The sequence below is a fragment of the Leuresthes tenuis genome, unplaced genomic scaffold (genome assembly GCF_036924035.1).
Source record: "Leuresthes tenuis unplaced genomic scaffold, fLeuTen1.0.hap1 SCAF_14, whole genome shotgun sequence".
In the NCBI taxonomy this organism is placed as follows: Eukaryota; Metazoa; Chordata; class Actinopteri; order Atheriniformes; family Atherinopsidae; genus Leuresthes; species Leuresthes tenuis.
The window spans coordinates 33,782,280-33,800,623 of record NW_027325368.1 but is presented as its reverse complement, the minus strand read 5'-3'; the positions used below and the strand labels follow the sequence as shown (position 1 = coordinate 33,800,623).

The following is an 18,344-nucleotide window of genomic DNA, read 5'->3' as shown; positions in this document are numbered from 1 at the left end:
TTGTACAAAAGCTGGCACAATGCTCCTCAGTCACACACATATGCACTGTGCTCTCCAGGGGATAAAGCTGGGTTTAGATTTAGGAATGCTGTCAAAGCAACTGAGTGTGAGTGGGGGAGAGGGTGCCTTTAAAGTATCTAACTGCACTCTAGAAGATAAGACCACCAGTTGCATATAGTGAATCTCTCAGGGAAGCTACACTTTCATTCGTCCATATCTGCAAACCGCAAACCCTCACCCAGCCCCAGGATCTGCACATTTACAAGCAGATTCATTGCTTGGATCTTAAAGCTCTTGTGCAGGCTTGTTGTGTCTTCTCCTCACCCTTTATCTGCATTTGACCTAGTGCTTTTTAGCTTGGCAAGGGTGTGAAAGTCAGTTTGACCTCTTGGGTTAACCTCGGACACAAATCACCCTGTCCTTCACAAAATGCTGAGATAGTAGGTCTTTGAGAAATGAGCAAAGACCACAACACCGTAACCTTTATTTTCCAGCACAATAAGATGATCTGAAGTGGCCTGCTCTAACATTTGGTGAGGAAGAATATGCATCACCGTGTTGGGAAATAGAGTCCAGCACCTGCTGCTGCTTTGCTTCGAAATTAGATTATTACCATGTAAAAACATTCAGGCGCTAATTTTAATTGCTTTCTAAAAGACAAAGGGGTAGGCAGAAGACCAGTTTGAGAGTGTTTGTTGCAGGATTTCAGGGTAATATTGTATTGTCTAGGTGGGTTTTGAGGCCTTGGGGTCATGCTCTTTGCATCTCTGAGGATAGACATCCTCCACATTCTTCATCTGAGTGCATGTTTGTGTGCATATTGCCCCACACAGCCCACTCTCTTTGCTCTTTGACTCCAATGGCCATATAAGGGAGCCAGCACCATGGTAACCACAGGGCTTGAATAGCAGTGTCAAATCCCGGGGAGCACACACAAACACACTGGCTGCCCCCTCCCCCTCTGCATACACTTCTGCTCCCTCCCTCCCACCCTCTCTGTATCTATCTCTCCCTCTTTGCTGTATTTTCACTCTTAAAAACTCATGTGCACACACTCCATAGACTGGAGGAAAACACAGAGAGGAAAGGGGGGGGAGTAGTTTTTTTTTTTAAAAGGCAGAGAAATCAAGTCTACGTCGGGTTTATGCGTTTTCTCGATTTATAATCTGATTTGTGGTAAAGGAGTACCCATCTCCTCCATCCCCTCCTCCCGCCTGCCTGAGCCGTGGGGAAAGGCTTCCCACACACTGAGAGACGAAAAGTAGCACGCAGGGCTAGGCCGCAAGTCATTAGTTCTTGGTGGGCAAGCACTGACAAAAGACAGAGGAGAGAAGCCTGCATGGGCGCCTGGAGAGCATCCACAGGAACCAGAACGGAGCACACAAACGCTTCATTCTTTCTTTGATTTGTCCCCTGTGTGTGTGTGTGGTGTGAAGGAGGAAGCAGCACAGAGGAGCTCTCGTGCTACACCGGTCAGGGAAGCGGCAGCACTTCCTTGTGTTGAGGACGCACTTGTGTATTTTGGAAGTGAGAAAGGGGCAGTCCGCGTTGCCTTCGTCCGCCGACGCTGCCTTTGCAGCTGGCGTTGCCTCGAAGAAGTCCGCGATAGCTCAAAAGTGATCGACCGATCTGAAATATCTTCATTGTGGGGCACAATGGTGCTGCTGTGCGGATTACTGCATAGTAATAGAGCTGTGCGTGCGCTTTGAGCCTCTGTGGATGGAGGAGAGATCTAAAGCGAGAAAGGGGTTCTTCTCCAGCGAGGAACGCTTGAGACACAGTTTTATATTGTTTGCTTTATGGTAAGCTTGGAGGGCTTTTTCCAGAGGAACGTACTATACGTGAAGAAACGCTACTCGGATGAAAAAACAAATTCAGTGTTAGGGGGACTTTAAGAGGGGTGGTCAAATCCTCTCCAGGCATGTGCTAAGGCGAGCTACACTGACGTCCTTTTTCAGCCATTACTGTTGCTACAGACAGAGCCGTGGAGTGACTCAGAACGACCGGGCGAGGAGCTCAACGCTTTTACACGTTCACCTCATGTGTCCTCTGCTTGTAAGTCTTTGTGTTTTTGCTTCCTTTTTTTGATAATGTATGCAGTTTATCTGAGTCGTTGTCTCCTGTTAAAGGTTCACCGGGTGAAGTGTGGAACCGTTGGATTGGAGAGCGCGCGTGCAGGCTACATCACGAGCTGTGGTTCAGAGAGCAAACCAGCACGCAGAGGCTACGGGTTGGAATAAAAAAAGGAAGAATTTAAATCAATGCAGAAGTAAAAGTTGTCACATCGAGACTGTTTCCAGGTCATAGTGGAGTGGGAGGAGACTGAACTGCTCCCGTGTTTCTCCTTTTTTCTACTGCTCTCCCTTGTTGACATCTGCTTATTTAGCCCGAGGCCGCTTTCATCTTCCTCACATTTAAGGTTTGTTTGGTGAAAACAGTGAATAGAAAAAATGAGAGCACAGGCAAACAGAAACTACTGAATCTCAGGTGAGGGGACGCACACGCATTCTAGACTCCAGGTTTTTATGTTACCTTGACAGCAACCAAAAATCTTGGCTGTCTGTCCCATTTTCCTCCGCGGTGGTTCGGTTACCAAGCGATGGCCATGGTGAGTGGGGGCTGGGGAGATCCCAATGGGGGCACTAACGGGTTGGGGGACAAGGGCTACCTGAGGGGGGAGGAGGAGGACGGCTCTCCCCAGGCGGGGGGTAGTGACATGGAAGCAGGGGACGAAGACAAGGCCTGCGTGGTGGACTGCGTTGTGTGCGGGGACAAGTCCAGCGGGAAACACTACGGCGTGTTCACGTGCGAGGGCTGCAAGAGCTTCTTCAAGAGGAGCGTCAGACGCAACCTGAGCTATACGTGCAGGTAACAGAGGCATTGTGGGAGTTGCTTTCTTTGTTTGTCGTTAAGACGAACAGTTTGTGAGTACCCGGGTCACTGTCCAGAGGCAGACGCAACGTGTAGACGTGGTGTCTGGTTGGCCCTGACAGACTGACAACACGGAGCCGCCGCTAACCGCCAAGCTTCTGTTTCATGAATAGACTACACATGAAAATACATCTGCAGCACTTAGTCTTTGTCATTTCAGTTTCTCAGATGTCAGAAGGGAAGTAGTCTGAAGTCTCAGTAAAATGTACACTTTCTCTTCAGCTTTGATAAACTTATCACTTTATGTTGAATTTAAGGCTTTGAGCAATTAGTTAGATTATCTCTCAGCCCAAAACCTTATATATGCTCAGTACTTGTTAATGATACGGAACCCATACTGGTATTTCTTGTAAAAGTGAAGATGTTACAGAGATGTTTTCCCTTCAGTTTGTTAATAACATGTGACTGGTATGACACTGAATGAGATAACTAACTGCTCTCCAAGCATCACAGTTATTCATGTGCAACAAGGTGCATCTAGTTGTGTTAATGTGTGAAAACCAAGCTGAAGCCAGGGAACAATTTACAGACATGACAGCGCAGGCTTTTTCGTCTCAGAAACTATCCAAAAGCATGATGATATTGTGACTCGTTTCATGAAGAATGAACTATATATTCAACTATTGTCCCATATTTAATTGTTCATACTCTCAGGTCAAACAGAGAGTGTCAGATTGACCAGCACCACAGGAACCAGTGCCAGTACTGTCGCCTGAAGAAGTGTTTCCGTGTTGGCATGCGCAAAGAAGGTATCTATCCTTTTCCTTTATTTATTCATTTATTAATGTGTGTATTTGTTTATGTCTGTTTATTTATTTTATCCATATGAGTTCCGGGGAATGATGAAAGTTACTGTGTGGCGTGTTGTTATTTGTAGATGTCTAATACTGCAAATATTGCAACAGAAATAATTGTAAAATAAAAATGGGAATAGGTTGGCGTCTATAGGTGTATGGACTGATCACTTTTTAAGTAATTAAAAAAATTTTAACAGTTGCCATGGTAACCAACAGAGTCTCTTCAAAAGTACAGCCCCCTGTTGACACATAATATGACAATCTTTCCTTTAACTGTTTATATACTTGTCTTTAGACGGTTAAGATTAAGTAAACTTAATTAAGTAATTAATCAGTGTTGGTTTATATTTAGCCTGCTGACTGCAGCTAGCAGATCAGCAAACATGATAACAATAAATGATGGCGTGTCCTGGTTGTGCTGCCATGACTTTACCTTGAAACCTTGATGAGATTTATTTATATTTAATTTCATGGGGCACAAAGAATATGGTTTGACCATATAAGCACTGAAAAGTCACTGAGTTGGTAATGGTTTAACTAGCTAAGAAGTTATTTTCTTTAACACCAACAATCTTTTTATGTGAGAGGGATTGACATAAATGTGTTTAGATGCAGTTGTATAAAAGGAAAATAAATCAATATCAGCACTCACTTATTGGCCAAAAGTCTTATTTTTACCTTCAGTATTTGCATTGCCCTGGAATCTAAATAAGCATCATTCTTTCTGTTAGCTGCTCTCAGAAAAGAAAGAAATCAGTCATGGTATGATAGTAATTTGCCTTCCTTGTTATCTTGCCTCTTCTGCTCCACAGTGCAGAGAAAGTGCTTCACATGACTGTCTGTGCCCTATCATGCCTAAGCTAGCCATGTGTGTCAGCTCAATGCCATGTTCTAAATCGCTTAATCTCGTTCCTGCATAAGAGTGCCTTAGAGAGGACTGTCTAAGACACCTGTGTCCCTGTGCCTTAAGCCTCCGGAGGAAGCTACGAAGCCATGTGATTTGTTTGCTCGATAAGGAAGAATCCCATATGGAGATTTCCGGTTAAGTGGTGGAGATCAAACGAGGGGCCAGCAATTGTCAGTCAGACAGATATTCTACGACAAAGTAACAGACAAATACTTGCAAACAGAAACTTCCAAATGTGTATGGTCTTCATCATCTAAACAGAAAGGATATATTTTCTCACAGTAGTTTGGAGGCTGTAAACACAGTTGGGGTGTTTTCACTCATAATCGCAGATCATAGAGTACGCTATTGACAGATAATATGACTCAGTGCAGGGAGGTCAGAGGTCAGCTATTCACCAGCTTTTTTCTTTAGGATTCGGTGGTTTGCTGAAGGACGTGGTTGTACTCCCATGGGCTTGCTACATGTATTCATATCCTCGAATGAAAAAGTCTCGATTAATTTGCCTTCCTGTAGCAGGTTTGGCTGTATTGCTTCTCACCGCTGCAAGAGTCCTATCTCCTGTACATGCTAGAAGCTTTTCAGCACAACATAGAATATTCTGTGTATGCTAATGAGTGTTACTGGCATGTATGTTATTTTCTAATAATATTAATTATGCTTGCCATCGCTTTTACTTAGACTGATAACCAGGAGGAGATTTCTCCCCAGCTTCATGCTGAACAACAGTCCGGGTTTGATTGTGTGATTAAATGTTGCCTAAGTAGAGGAAGTCATGTCACTGGTATTCTGATTATGTGGCCGTTTGGACTCAGTTTGAACTTTTCTTCCTCTTTGGTTTTTCTCCAAATTCCTCTCCTCTCTTCTCTTCTCTTCCCCTCCCCCTCCCCCTCCCCTTTGTCCCCCAACCAAACTACAGCAGTTCAACGCGGTCGTATCCCACCTCAGCCAAGCCTCAGCCCCTCCATCACACCGATAGGTGGTGCCAGTGGCCTCGGAGGCACCGAGTACTACAACAACAACAATGGAGGGAGTGGTGGAGGTCAGCCGGTCTCTGAGCTTATTTCCCAGCTTCTGCGAGCAGAGCCGTACCCCAGTAGTCGTTATGGACACCAGTACAACCAACAAGCTGGCCCAGATAATGCTATGGGCATAGACAATATCTGTGAATTGGCTGCCCGGTTACTGTTCAGCACAGTGGAGTGGGCCAGAAACATCCCTTATTTTCCTGAGCTGCCTGTGTCAGACCAGGTTAGTAGATTCAGTTGAATTTGAAAGGTCACTGATGGTTTGGTTTGGTAGAAGTTTGGTCTTCGCTATCAGATGCTGTTCTAGGCATTGTAGGAGACAAACAAACAAGATGTACTAGAAAAAAATCCCCTCTTTGTCTTAACTAAATATAGAATAAACACAGGCAGTGATAGAAGTCTGCCTAAAACACTTACCTATTCACAGGTAGCCCTGCTGAGGCTGAGCTGGAGTGAGCTTTTCATCCTCAACGCGGCCCAGTCTTCCCTGCCGCTTCACATGGCGCCGCTGTTGGCTGCAGCTGGCTTCCACTCATCGCCCATGTCTGCGGAGCGTGTGGTGTCCTTCATGGACCAGGTGAGAATGTTCCAGGACCAGGTGGACAAACTGACAAGGCTGCAGGTGGACTCTGCTGAGTATAGCTGCCTCAAGGCTATCGCACTCTTCTCACCAGGTGAATGCTCTAGCTCATCTGCACTATCTGCTGCTTTGTAACTCAAAGTTCAACAATATCTACCCAGGATACCTTTTTATTAAGGTTTACTCCAGTGTACATTACATAAAACACCTACAAATGATTAGGTTCTTCTTCATTTGCCCCCTCAATGATATCTGCATGTATGCATTAGTGCAATGTCCTCATGAAATTAAAAAAAAAAAAATTCTGTGGAAAATTAGATTACTAAAGAGCTAAAATGAACTGAGCCAGCTGGATAACTCTAAAAATAATAAGTACTAAGATTTGACAAGGTAAAAAGTTAATATGACATGTATATGTGGAGCCCTCCAGAAATCAACCAGTATATTTGATGAGCATTTTTTTCATAGAACGGGGGACTTGACATTGGTTTATCATAAGCACAAACTCGATGAAAAATTTGTCACCACATGTGCCATCTCAGCTCCTCTTCATGTTAATTATTATTTTCTGTTCGGTGTTATAGCTGCAGTAAAAAGTGTTCAGAGGCCATGTTGTGGATTTTTATACCAGTATCACAGTTGTTTTCTTTGGCACTATATTTTCTCAACCAAAGAACACCAGGGTTCCTAAGTCGTGCACCACAACTGGTTAAGTATTTCTCCTACAGTGGTGGCGCACTACTGAAGCAATACTGCCTGCTATCTACTACAGGTTAATAAAAGCAGCCAGGAGGGCTGCAGCCTGTGTGTTTTTGGGAGAGAAATGTTGGGGATGAGAAGATGGACTAATTGTGGGCAGCCATTCTGTAAATTAGTTAACTACAACTTAGTTAGAATGCCCTTTCAATTCTAGCTGACCATGGACAAGCAATTTGGTGATATCACCACAGCTGTGGTCTTGATTGGTCTTGGAAAAGACATCCTGAGTCCTCTCTATCGAAGACCAAGACAAGATTCAGCAACCACAACAAAACTCCAGGGACTTAGTGTTTTACCACAATACACTTGTTGTAGTTGTGAGGAGTAGATTAAATAAATGACTAATAATCCATGCTGCAGAAGCTGACATATGTTGCCTTTTCATCGCCAATTCTTTAAAAGCACTCCAGAACAACGACAAATGGCTGGGGATAGGAACCGGTCACAACAGTTGTTAAAGCAATCACTGAAAGTAATGCAACACAAGCCAAAACATTGAGAGGAGCCTGAGCACCGAGAGAGGAGCCTGAGCACCAAGAGAGGAGCCTGAGCACCTAGAGAGGAGCCTGAGCACCAAGAGAGGAGCCTGAGCACCAAGAGGGGAGCCTGAGCACCTAGAGGGGAGCCTGAGCACCAAGAGAGGAGCCTGAGCACCAAGAGGGGAGCCTGAGCACCTAGAGGGGAGCCTGAGCACCAAGAGAGGAGCCTGAGCACCAAGAGGGGAGCCTGAGCACCAAGAGAGGAGCCTGAGCACCAAGAGAGGAGCCTGAGCACCAAGAGGGGAGCCTGAGCACCAAGAGAGGAGCCTGAGCACCAAGAGAGGAGCCTGAGCACCAAGAGGGGAGCCTGAGCACCAAGAGAGGAGCCTGAGCACCTAGAGAGGAGCCTGAGCACCAAGAGAGGAGCCTGAGCACCTAGAGAGGAGCCTGAGCACCAAGAGAGGAGCCTGAGCACCAAGAGAGGAGCCTGAGCACCAAGAGGGGAGCCTGAGCACCAAGAGAGGAGCCTGAGCACCTAGAGAGGAGCCTGAGCACCAAGAGAGGAGCCTGAGCACCTAGAGAGGAGCCTGAGCACCTAGAGAGGAGCCTGAGCACCTAGAGAGGAGCCTGAGCACCAAGAGAGGAGCCTGAGCACCTAGAGAGGAGCCTGAGCACCAAGAGAGGAGCCTGAGCACCAAGAGAGGAGCCTGAGCACCAAGAGGGGAGCCTGAGCACCTAGAGGGGAGCCTGAGCACCAAGAGAGGAGCCTGAGCACCAAGAGGGGAGCCTGAGCACCAAGAGAGGAGCCTGAGCACCTAGAGGGGAGCCTGAGCACCAAGAGGGGAGCCTGAGCACCAAGAGGGGAGCCTGAGCACCGAGAGAGGAGCCTGAGGAGCCTGAGCACCGAGAGAGGAGCCTGAGGAGCCTGAGCACCGAGAGGGGAGCCTGAGGAGCCTGAGCACCGAGAGGGGAGCCTGAGGAGCCTGAGCACCGAGAGGGGAGCCTGAGGAGCCTGAGCACCGAGAGGGGAGCCTGAGGAGCCTGAGCACCGAGAGGGGAGCCTGAGGAGCCTGAGCACCGAGAGGGGAGCCTGAGGAGCCTGAGCACCGAGAGGGGAGCCTGAGGAGCCTGAGCACCGAGAGGGGAGCCTGAGCCCCAAGAGGGGAGCCTGAGCCCCAAGAGGGGAGCCTGAGCCCCAAGAGGGGAGCCTGAGCCCCAAGAGGGGAGCCTGAGCACCAAGAGCACCGAGAGGGGAGCCTGAGCACCTAGAGAGGAGCCTGAGCACCTAGAGAGGAGCCTGAGCACCTAGAGAGGAGCCTGAGCACCTAGAGGGGAGCCTGAGCACCTAGAGGGGAGCCTGAGCACCTAGAGGGGAGCCTGAGCACCAAGAGGGGAGCCTGAGCACCAAGAGGGGAGCCTGAGCACCTAGAGGGGAGCCTGAGCACCTAGAGGGGAGCCTGAGCACCTAGAGGGGAGCCTGAGCACCTAGAGGGGAGCCTGAGCACCTAGAGGGGAGCCTGAGCACCTAGAGGGGAGCCTGAGGAGCCTGAGCCCCGAGAGGGGAGCCTGAGGAGCCTGAGCACCTAGAGGGGAGCCTGAGGAGCCTGAGCACCTAGAGGGGAGCCTGAGCACCTAGAGGGGAGCCTGAGCACCTAGAGGGGAGCCTGAGCACCTAGAGAGGAGCCTGAGCACCAAGAGCACCTAGAGGGGAGCCTGAGCACCAAGAGGGGAGCCTGAGCACCTAGAGGGGAGCCTGAGCACCTAGAGGGGAGCCTGAGCACCTAGAGGGGAGCCTGAGCCCCGAGAGGGGAGCCTGAGGAGCCTGAGCACCTAGAGAGGAGCCTGAGCACCTAGAGAGGAGCCTGAGCACCAAGAGGGGAGCCTGAGCACCAAGAGGGGAGCCTGAGCACCTAGAGGGGAGCCTGAGCACCAAGAGGGGAGCCTGAGCACCAAGAGGGGAGCCTGAGCACCTAGAGGGGAGCCTGAGCACCTAGAGGGGAGCCTGAGCCCCGAGAGGGGAGCCTGAGGAGCCTGAGCCCCGAGAGGGGAGCCTGAGGAGCCTGAGCACCTAGAGGGGAGCCTGAGGAGCCTGAGCACCTAGAGGGGAGCCTGAGGAGCCTGAGCACCTAGAGGGGAGCCTGAGCACCTAGAGGGGAGCCTGAGCACCTAGAGGGGAGCCTGAGCACCTAGAGGGGAGCCTGAGCACCTAGAGGGGAGCCTGAGCACCTAGAGGGGAGCCTGAGCACCTAGAGGGGAGCCTGAGCACCAAGAGCACCGAGAGAGGAGCCTGAGCACCTAGAGAGGAGCCTGAGCACCTAGAGGGGAGCCTGAGCACCAAGAGGGGAGCCTGAGCACCAAGAGGGGAGCCTGAGCACCAAGAGGGGAGCCTGAGCACCAAGAGGGGAGCCTGAGCACCAAGAGGGGAGCCTGAGCACCGAGAGAGGAGCCTGAGGAGCCTGAGCACCGAGAGAGGAGCCTGAGGAGCCTGAGCACCGAGAGAGGAGCCTGAGGAGCCTGAGCACCGAGAGGGGAGCCTGAGGAGCCTGAGCACCGAGAGGGGAGCCTGAGGAGCCTGAGCACCGAGAGGGGAGCCTGAGGAGCCTGAGCACCGAGAGGGGAGCCTGAGGAGCCTGAGCACCGAGAGGGGAGCCTGAGGAGCCTGAGCACCGAGAGGGGAGCCTGAGGAGCCTGAGCACCGAGAGGGGAGCCTGAGGAGCCTGAGCACCGAGAGGGGAGCCTGAGGAGCCTGAGCACCGAGAGGGGAGCCTGAGGAGCCTGAGCACCGAGAGGGGAGCCTGAGGAGCCTGAGCACCGAGAGGGGAGCCTGAGGAGCCTGAGCACCGAGAGGGGAGCCTGAGGAGCCTGAGCACCGAGAGGGGAGCCTGAGGAGCCTGAGCACCGAGAGGGGAGCCTGAGGAGCCTGAGCACCGAGAGGGGAGCCTGAGCCCCAAGAGGGGAGCCTGAGCCCCAAGAGGGGAGCCTGAGCCCCAAGAGGGGAGCCTGAGCCCCAAGAGGGGAGCCTGAGCCCCAAGAGGGGAGCCTGAGCCCCAAGAGGGGAGCCTGAGCCCCAAGAGCACCGAGAGGGGAGCCTGAGCACCTAGAGAGGAGCCTGAGCACCTAGAGGGGAGCCTGAGCACCTAGAGGGGAGCCTGAGCACCTAGAGAGGAGCCTGAGCACCTAGAGAGGAGCCCGAGCACCTAGAGGGGAGCCCGAGCACCTAGAGGGGAGCCCGAGCACCTAGAGGGGAGCCCGAGCACCTAGAGGGGAGCCCGAGCACCTAGAGGGGAGCCCGAGCACCTAGAGGGGAGCCCGAGCCCCGAGAGAGGAGCCCGAGCACCGAGAGGGGAGCCCGAGCACCGAGAGGGGAGCCTGAGCACCGAGAGGGGAGCCTGAGCACCTAGAGGGGAGCCTGAGCACCTAGAGAGGAGCCTGAGCACCTAGAGGGGAGCCCGAGCACCTAGAGGGGAGCCCGAGCACCTAGAGGGGAGCCCGAGCACCTAGAGGGGAGCCCGAGCACCTAGAGGGGAGCCCGAGCACCAAGAGGGGAGCCCGAGCACCAAGAGGGGAGCCCGAGCACCAAGAGGGGAGCCCGAGCACCAAGAGGGGAGCCTGAGCACCAAGAGGGGAGCCCGAGCACCAAGAGGGGAGCCCGAGCACCAAGAGGGGAGCCCGAGCCCCAAGAGGGGAGCCCGAGCCCCAAGAGGGGAGCCCGAGCCCCAAGAGGGGAGCCCGAGCCCCAAGAGGGGAGCCCGAGCACCTAGAGGGGAGCCCGAGCACCTAGAGGGGAGCCCGAGCACCAAGAGGGGAGCCCGAGCACCAAGAGGGGAGCCCGAGCACCAAGAGGGGAGCCCGAGCACCAAGAGCACCGAGAGGGGAGCCCGAGCACCAAGAGCACCGAGAGGGGAGCCCGAGCACCTAGAGAGGAGCCCGAGCACCGAGAGAGGAGCCCGAGCACCGAGAGGGGAGCCCGAGCACCTAGAGAGGAGCCCGAGCACCGAGAGGGGAGCCCGAGCACCGAGAGGGGAGCCCGAGCACCGAGAGGGGAGCCCGAGCACCAAGAGGGGAGCCCGAGCACCAAGAGGGGAGCCCGAGCACCAAGAGAGGAGCCCGAGCACCAAGAGCACCGAGAGAGGAGCCTGAGCACCGAGAGAGGAGCCTGAGCACCGAGAGAGGAGCCTGAGCACCTAGAGGGGAGCCTGAGCACCAAGAGGGGAGCCCGAGCACCAAGAGGGGAGCCCGAGCCCCAAGAGAGGAGCCCGAGCACCTAGAGGGGAGCCCGAGCACCTAGAGGGGAGCCCGAGCACCTAGAGGGGAGCCCGAGCACCAAGAGCACCGAGAGGGGAGCCCGAGCACCAAGAGCACCGAGAGGGGAGCCCGAGCACCAAGAGCACCGAGAGGGGAGCCCGAGCACCAAGAGCACCGAGAGGGGAGCCCGAGCACCAAGAGCACCGAGAGGGGAGCCCGAGCACCTAGAGAGGAGCCCGAGCACCGAGAGGGGAGCCCGAGCACCGAGAGAGGAGCCCGAGCACCGAGAGGGGAGCCCGAGCACCTAGAGAGGAGCCCGAGCACCGAGAGGGGAGCCCGAGCACCGAGAGGGGAGCCCGAGCACCGAGAGGGGAGCCCGAGCACCAAGAGGGGAGCCCGAGCACCAAGAGAGGAGCCCGAGCACCTAGAGGGGAGCCCGAGCACCGAGAGGGGAGCCCGAGCACCTAGAGAGGAGCCCGAGCACCGAGAGGGGAGCCCGAGCACCTAGAGAGGAGCCCGAGCACCGAGAGGGGAGCCCGAGCACCGAGAGGGGAGCCCGAGCACCAAGAGGGGAGCCCGAGCACCAAGAGGGGAGCCCGAGCACCAAGAGGGGAGCCCGAGCACCAAGAGGGGAGCCCGAGCACCAAGAGCACCGAGAGAGGAGCCTGAGCACCGAGAGAGGAGCCTGAGCACCGAGAGAGGAGCCTGAGCACCTAGAGGGGAGCCCGAGCACCGAGAGGGGAGCCCGAGCACCTAGAGAGGAGCCCGAGCACCGAGAGATGACCTACTATGACACCATCTCCTGGCTTATTAATGTCACTGCAGGGAAGTTGTAAATGCCGTGTTATGATCACATTGGTTATTATGCAGCACTGCATTTCACGATTGAAGTCTTGTATAAGTAACTATCTTTTATGAAAAAGCTTTTAAGTCTTTAAAACCTTACTTGGAGGATAAAATGGTTCAAATGATATGTTTGCCTTGGAGTGTATAGATGCTGAGGTGCTATATTTGTATGTGTTCTATTCAATGCTTTTGTCTTTCAAGCTTTCTCTTAGTTTATCACGACTCTTTATGTAACCTGCCCACACTATTAAATAACTGCCTCCTCTTCCTCCCTCCCTTTCAGATGCTTGTGGTCTGACAGACCCAGTCCACGTGGAGTCTCTGCAGGAGAAAGCTCAGGTGGCTCTGACAGAATATGAGAGAATGCAGTACCCCAGTCAGCCACAGCGCTTCGGCCGCCTGCTCCTGCGTCTGCCCGCCCTGCGTGCCGTTCCTGCCAGCCTCATCTCCCAGCTCTTTTTCATGCGCCTAGTAGGAAAGACACCCATTGAGACGCTGATCCGTGACATGCAGCTCTCCGGAAGCTCCATCAGTTGGCCGTATGTCCCGGGACAGTAGCTCCATGACAGTCAAGGTCTCCGTCTGGGATTAGTGACGATAAGGACCCACAGGAAACAACCTGACTCATCATTGTCCATCTGTGTGGTTATCAAACTGCAGTGCCAGCTGGTCATCATATGTGCTGTACAGTAACTGCTCAATTTCTACTCATAACACAAGCCTTCAGTCTCCTCATGGGCCTTGAAAGAAGAGGGTTGCCCCCGCCAAGCTGGAGATGTCTCGTTGCCAGCCCAGTTGTTCTGGTGCCAGGTCTCAGGCCAGAAACCAGCTCCTCATGCTGGGCTCTGATATCAGCCAGTCATGTCATCACCCATGTCATAATGACTAAAGATACCACAGTTTTGTGTAGAGGGCAGCAAATCCTGTTGCAATTACATCGGGAGGACAAAACTGTCCAGTCACTAAAAGCAGGTGGAACAATTTTTCCTACCCTTGAAAACTGGGCTCATTTTCCATGGCTCGTCATTTGTGTATCAGTGGCCCTTTGAACCATATAACTGATTACATGATCATACTGTTTCTTGACTATAATAGAGCAAGTAGAACAGAGCTGATGCATCTGAAAGCTCTGGACTTCATTTTTGAGGGGAAGCCTCAGAACTTACTGCTTTCTCTTATTTCAACTGAGGAAGAAGTCAAGAGAGTGCTCAGAAAGTACAGAGAAGTAAAACCAAGGAAATTTCACCAAAGTCTACCGTTTCATCCCCAGAGACTGTTTAAAAAGAATAATTAGTACACAAATCAGAAAAAGAGATGAACTGACCTCTGTGACTACCTGAACATGAAGCAAAGAGTGCATTTAAAGTCATTTACAGGGCTCACTGTTGCGGTAGTTGAAGAATACTAAAAAATCCACGAGAACAGACTGATACCTCACTAGACATCAGAATGCTTTAGTCTGATATCTCCTAAACACAAACCTCTGTAAGATTAGTTCACCAGAAATAGCCTTCTTTTTGACAACTGCCTTGTTATTCAGTATTAATTGGGAGCATCTATAGATTATGAATCTTACAGGCATCACAAGCATTTGTCTTTGTATCTTTAAAAAGAAGAAGACCACGAAAATCATCAATGTCTTTGGAACATGCGTTTTGACTGTCCAAATATGGAGCACTCAGCATTGTTTGGGTTGCTTTTTTTTAAATGAAATCTAACAGACTCACATCTAAGTCTAACTTATGAGAAATAAATCAAGCAGGTGATCTGAATTTATAACCAAAACTACCCGTTGAATACCAGTTTACGTCTGTTAATACTGTTTCTCTTGAAAGTGTGTGTGTGTGTGTGTGTGTGCGCGTGTGTGTGTGTATTTTTACACACATACACATTGATGCTAACTTTGTCTTTTTGCATGTTTAAATGTTGTTTGGGATCTCTGCTAAGTTTCCTTCATTTACATTATGTGCTTCAAGTTTCATTTAAACATTAAAGTATTGCTTTCACTGGTAGCTCCAAAATGTCTTTCTTTTTCTTACATGTACTTGAAATACCTCTGCCATCGTTCAGATGTCAAGAAAGAAGTGTATTGCATTTCAGTGATAATGATATAGAACTTTTCATGTTGTCATCTTTAAGCATCTTACGTGATTCTGCTACGGTGAATGATGTTAGATCATGTTGTAATGGATGCAAATCTAATGGAAAGACTGCACTTGGAGGACATTCGTTGTCAAAACATCATACTGTCTGCGATGAGTTAACAGAAGAAGGGCCCTGGTCCACCAGGATTTACCTCACACTGGCATTTCAAAAGGTGGTCTTACAAAATCAATTTTTTTTTTTTTTTTTTTTTTTTTTTTTTTTTTTTTTTTTAAAGAACAGAATAATTACACATGCTCCACACATGGAAATACTAAACTGAAGGATGTAAGTTGGCTGCTTAATCTACAACCGGGCCTATTGCATGTTATTTGGATCTTATTCTTCTGACCAAAAAGTCACAACCATCTTGTAAAGGTTTCTTATCATTGTGTTAATGGTTTCTTATGATTGCAAATTTCATGTGTCTGGCAGGATGTTAAAATAATAAGATTTTATGTAGTTTTTTTTTTTCCAGACTTCTTGAGAAATCGTACTTTCATCTGTATGAGGAATGCCAAATAAAAACTGCACCATGTAACACTACTTTAAGTGTATTTATGAGAATAGATTTCAGTTCAACTTTTAAATAGTTACTTTATGTACATTGCTTATGACCTACATTACGTAGATATAAAAACTGAGATCAGTTCCCAAAACTACTTCATTCTGTAACACTCATACATTCAGTTCTGATTACAGTTGAAAGTTGAACACCAAATCAGAAAAGGTTGGGATGGCAGAAAGGCAACTTTTAGAAATTTCTTTTATTGCAGTAAGTATGAACTGAAGATATTTAACGTTCTTTCTGTTCAGCTGAATTTAACTAGTTAATTTCTGCATTTCAGGCCTTTTTTCTGGAAATAAATTGCAATTCTTTTGTTATGGGACTGCGATTCAGTGTGGTGGTTAGCCACAAGAAGGTTCCCAAGTTGAACCTTAGTTGAACCTTTCATTGTGAAGTTCTTATGTTCTTCTTGTGGATGTGTGAGTTCTCTTCGGTACTCCGGCTTCAGTCCAAAATTATGCATGTTAGGTTAATTAATTCTAAATTGACAATAGACGTACCTGTGCTTGGTTTGTCTCTGTTTTGGACTTGTCCTGGGTGTTGATGAAAATGCATAGATGATCCGGAAAAACATTGTCTTGGAAGCAGCATATGGCGCATGACTAAAGTGTAAATGGGCTTTTCCAAGGACACTTCTCCATACCATCTGGGAGTCTGGTTTGGATGGTCCTTTTCATCTTTGGTCCAGAGCACATGGTGTCGATTGCATAAAAAAACAACAACCCTATAAACCTATAATATTTCACCTTACCTCAGTGTTCTTTCCCACAGTGTGATGGTCCAGCCCAGATGCCTCGAAGTGCAGAAAAGTCGACGTTGCCTCTGGATAAGGATAAGCCTTTTTTGTACACTAAATTTTTAGTGGTATTTATGAATGTAACTCTGAATTGTAGTCCTTCACACAGGTCTCCCACAGTGATACCCTGCTCATGTGCTTATTGCAGGTGTCTAGCTTCAACTTGCACCCTTTACCTACACAATGAAATTCCTCCAGTTTCCTTGAATGGTTTAATAATATTCTGGACTGTAGATAGAAAAATATGCAAACTAATTCCAATCTTTCTTTGAGAAACATGGTTTTTAAAGGGAGCTGCCCCCCCCCCCCCCCCCCCCCCCCCCCCAATAAACTGTCACCTTACCATGGTGGAGGGGTTTGCATGTCCCAGTGACTCTGGGGGCTATATTGCCCGGGGCGTTAAGCCCCTGGTAGGGTCACCCAAGGAAAACAGATCCTAGATGAGGTACCAGACAAAGATGAGCTCACAAGACCCCTTATGATGAAAAAGTTTTTCGGACAATGTCTTCCTTTGCCCGGATGTGGGCACAGGGCTCGCCCGGTAGGACCCGGCAGCGAGTGCCTGGTGGCAGGGCCTGTGCCCATAGGGGCCATCGGTTGGGCACAGCCCAAAAACATGACATGGGTCCCCCTTTCGATTGGCTCAACACCCGTGGGAGGGACCAAGGGGGTCGGGTGCAATGTGAGCAATGGTAGGCGGTCTGATCCTCGGCTACTGAAGCTGGCTATTAGGATGTGGAATGTCACCTCTCTGTTGGAGAAGGAGCCTGAGCTGGTGCGTGATGCTGAGAGGTTCAAGCTAGATATAGTCAAACTCACCTTGACGCATGACTTGCGCTCCAGAACCTTGAGACGGGTTGAACTCTCTTTCACTATGGAGTTGCCCATGTTGAGAGGCACAGAGCAGGTGTAGGCATACTCATTGCCCACCAGATGTGTGCCTGCACATTGGGGTTTACCCCGGTGGACGAGAGGGTAGCCTCCCTCCGTCTTCGGGTGGGGGAACGGGTCCTGACTGTTGTCTGTGCTTATCCACCAAGCAGCAGTTTAAAGTTCCCACCCTTTTTGGAGTCCCTGCAGGAGGCACTGGAGAGTGTTCCTGCAGTAGATGCCCTCGTTTTGCTGGGGGACTTCAATGCTCACGTGCGCAATGACAGTGAGACCTGGAAGGGGGTGATTGGGAGGAATACCCAATCACCCCTGTTTCTGGTGAGGGTTGGACTCCGTCAGGGCTGCCCTTTGTCACCGATTCTGTTCATAATTTTTATGGACAGAATTTCTAGGTGCAGCCAGGACGTTGAGGGGGTCCAATTTGGCGACCTCAGAATCGGGTCCCTGCTTTTTGCAGATGATGTGGTTCTGTTAGCCTCATTGGGCCATGATCTTCAGCTCTCACTGGAGCGGTTCGCAGTCGAGTGTGAAGCGGCTGGGATGAGAATCAGCAAATCTGAGACCATGGTCCTCAGCAAGAAAAGGATGGAATGCTCTCTCTGGTTTGGGAATGAGATCCGTCTCCAAGTGGAGGAGTTCAAGTATCTCGGGGTCTTGTTCACAAGTGAGGGATGAATGGAGCGGGAGAATGACAGGAGGATCGGTGCGGCGTCAGCAGTGTTGCGGGCTCTGCATTGGCCTGTCGTGGTAAAGAAGGAGTTGAGCCAGAAGGCAAAGCTCTCAATTTACCGGTCATTCTACGTTCCTACCCTCACCTATGGACACGAGCTGTGGGTAGTGACCGAAAGAACGAGATTGTGAATACAAGCGGCTGAAATGGGTTTCCTCCACAGGGTGTCTGGGCTCTCCCTTAGAGAGAGGGTGAGAAGCTCGGAGTTGATCCGCTGCTCCTCCGCATTGAGAGGAGTCAGATGAGGTGGCTCAGGCATCTGGTTAGGATGCCTCCTGGACGCCTCCCTGGTGAGGTGTTCACGTCCCACTGGGAGGAGACCCCGGGGAAGACCCAGGACATGTTTGAGAGACTATGTCTCTCGGCTGGCCTGGGAACGCCTTGGGGTCCCCCCAGAAGAGCTGGAGGAAGTGGCCGGGGACAGAGACGTCTGGGCTTCTCTGCTCAAGCTGCTGCCCCCTCGACCTGACCCCCGAAGAAGCGGTAGATGATTGATGGATGGATGGATTTTTAAAGACTCAGCCTGTCATTTGCTTGTGTTCTAGATTAAGATTACATTAATCTGTTTGAATATATATTACCCCATACTAGCTCTAAATTGCTCGTCCCAGCTTTTTATGAAATGTGTTGCAGACATGAATAGAA

General features: G+C 50.5%; 1 protein-coding gene across 2 annotated transcripts; it reads left to right on the top strand.

Moving 5' to 3' along the window:
- The first annotated feature begins 1,103 nt into the window (after nucleotides 1-1,103).
- nr2f6a (nuclear receptor subfamily 2, group F, member 6a) lies at nucleotides 1,104-15,255 on the top strand. Of its 2 annotated transcripts, none has more exons than XM_072363478.1 (6): nucleotides 1,104-2,055; nucleotides 2,130-2,868; nucleotides 3,586-3,680; nucleotides 5,558-5,886; nucleotides 6,091-6,337; nucleotides 12,856-15,255. In XM_072363478.1, the coding sequence occupies exons 2-6, from the start codon at nucleotides 2,600-2,602 to the stop codon at nucleotides 13,128-13,130; spliced, it is 1,215 nt and encodes a 404-aa protein (XP_072219579.1). In that variant the 5' UTR covers nucleotides 1,104-2,055; nucleotides 2,130-2,599; the 3' UTR covers nucleotides 13,131-15,255. The 2 variants fall into 2 exon arrangements, with proteins under 2 accessions (XP_072219579.1, XP_072219578.1); XM_072363477.1 differs by having other exon boundaries at nucleotides 1,105-2,055; nucleotides 5,555-5,886.
- Nucleotides 15,256-18,344: the final 3,089 nt, after the last annotated feature.

Excerpts from the sequence above, each read along its gene's own strand:
- nr2f6a (XM_072363477.1), top strand. The coding sequence starts at position 2,600 with ATGGCCATGGTGAGTGGGGGCTGGGGAGATCCCAATGGGGGCACTAAC. Across the intron at positions 2,869-3,585 it reads AACCTGAGCTATACGTGCAG|GTCAAACAGAGAGTGTCAGA; the intron begins GTAACAGAGGCA and ends TCATACTCTCAG. Across the intron at positions 3,681-5,554 it reads TGTTGGCATGCGCAAAGAAG|CAGTTCAACGCGGTCGTATC; the intron begins GTATCTATCCTT and ends ACCAAACTACAG.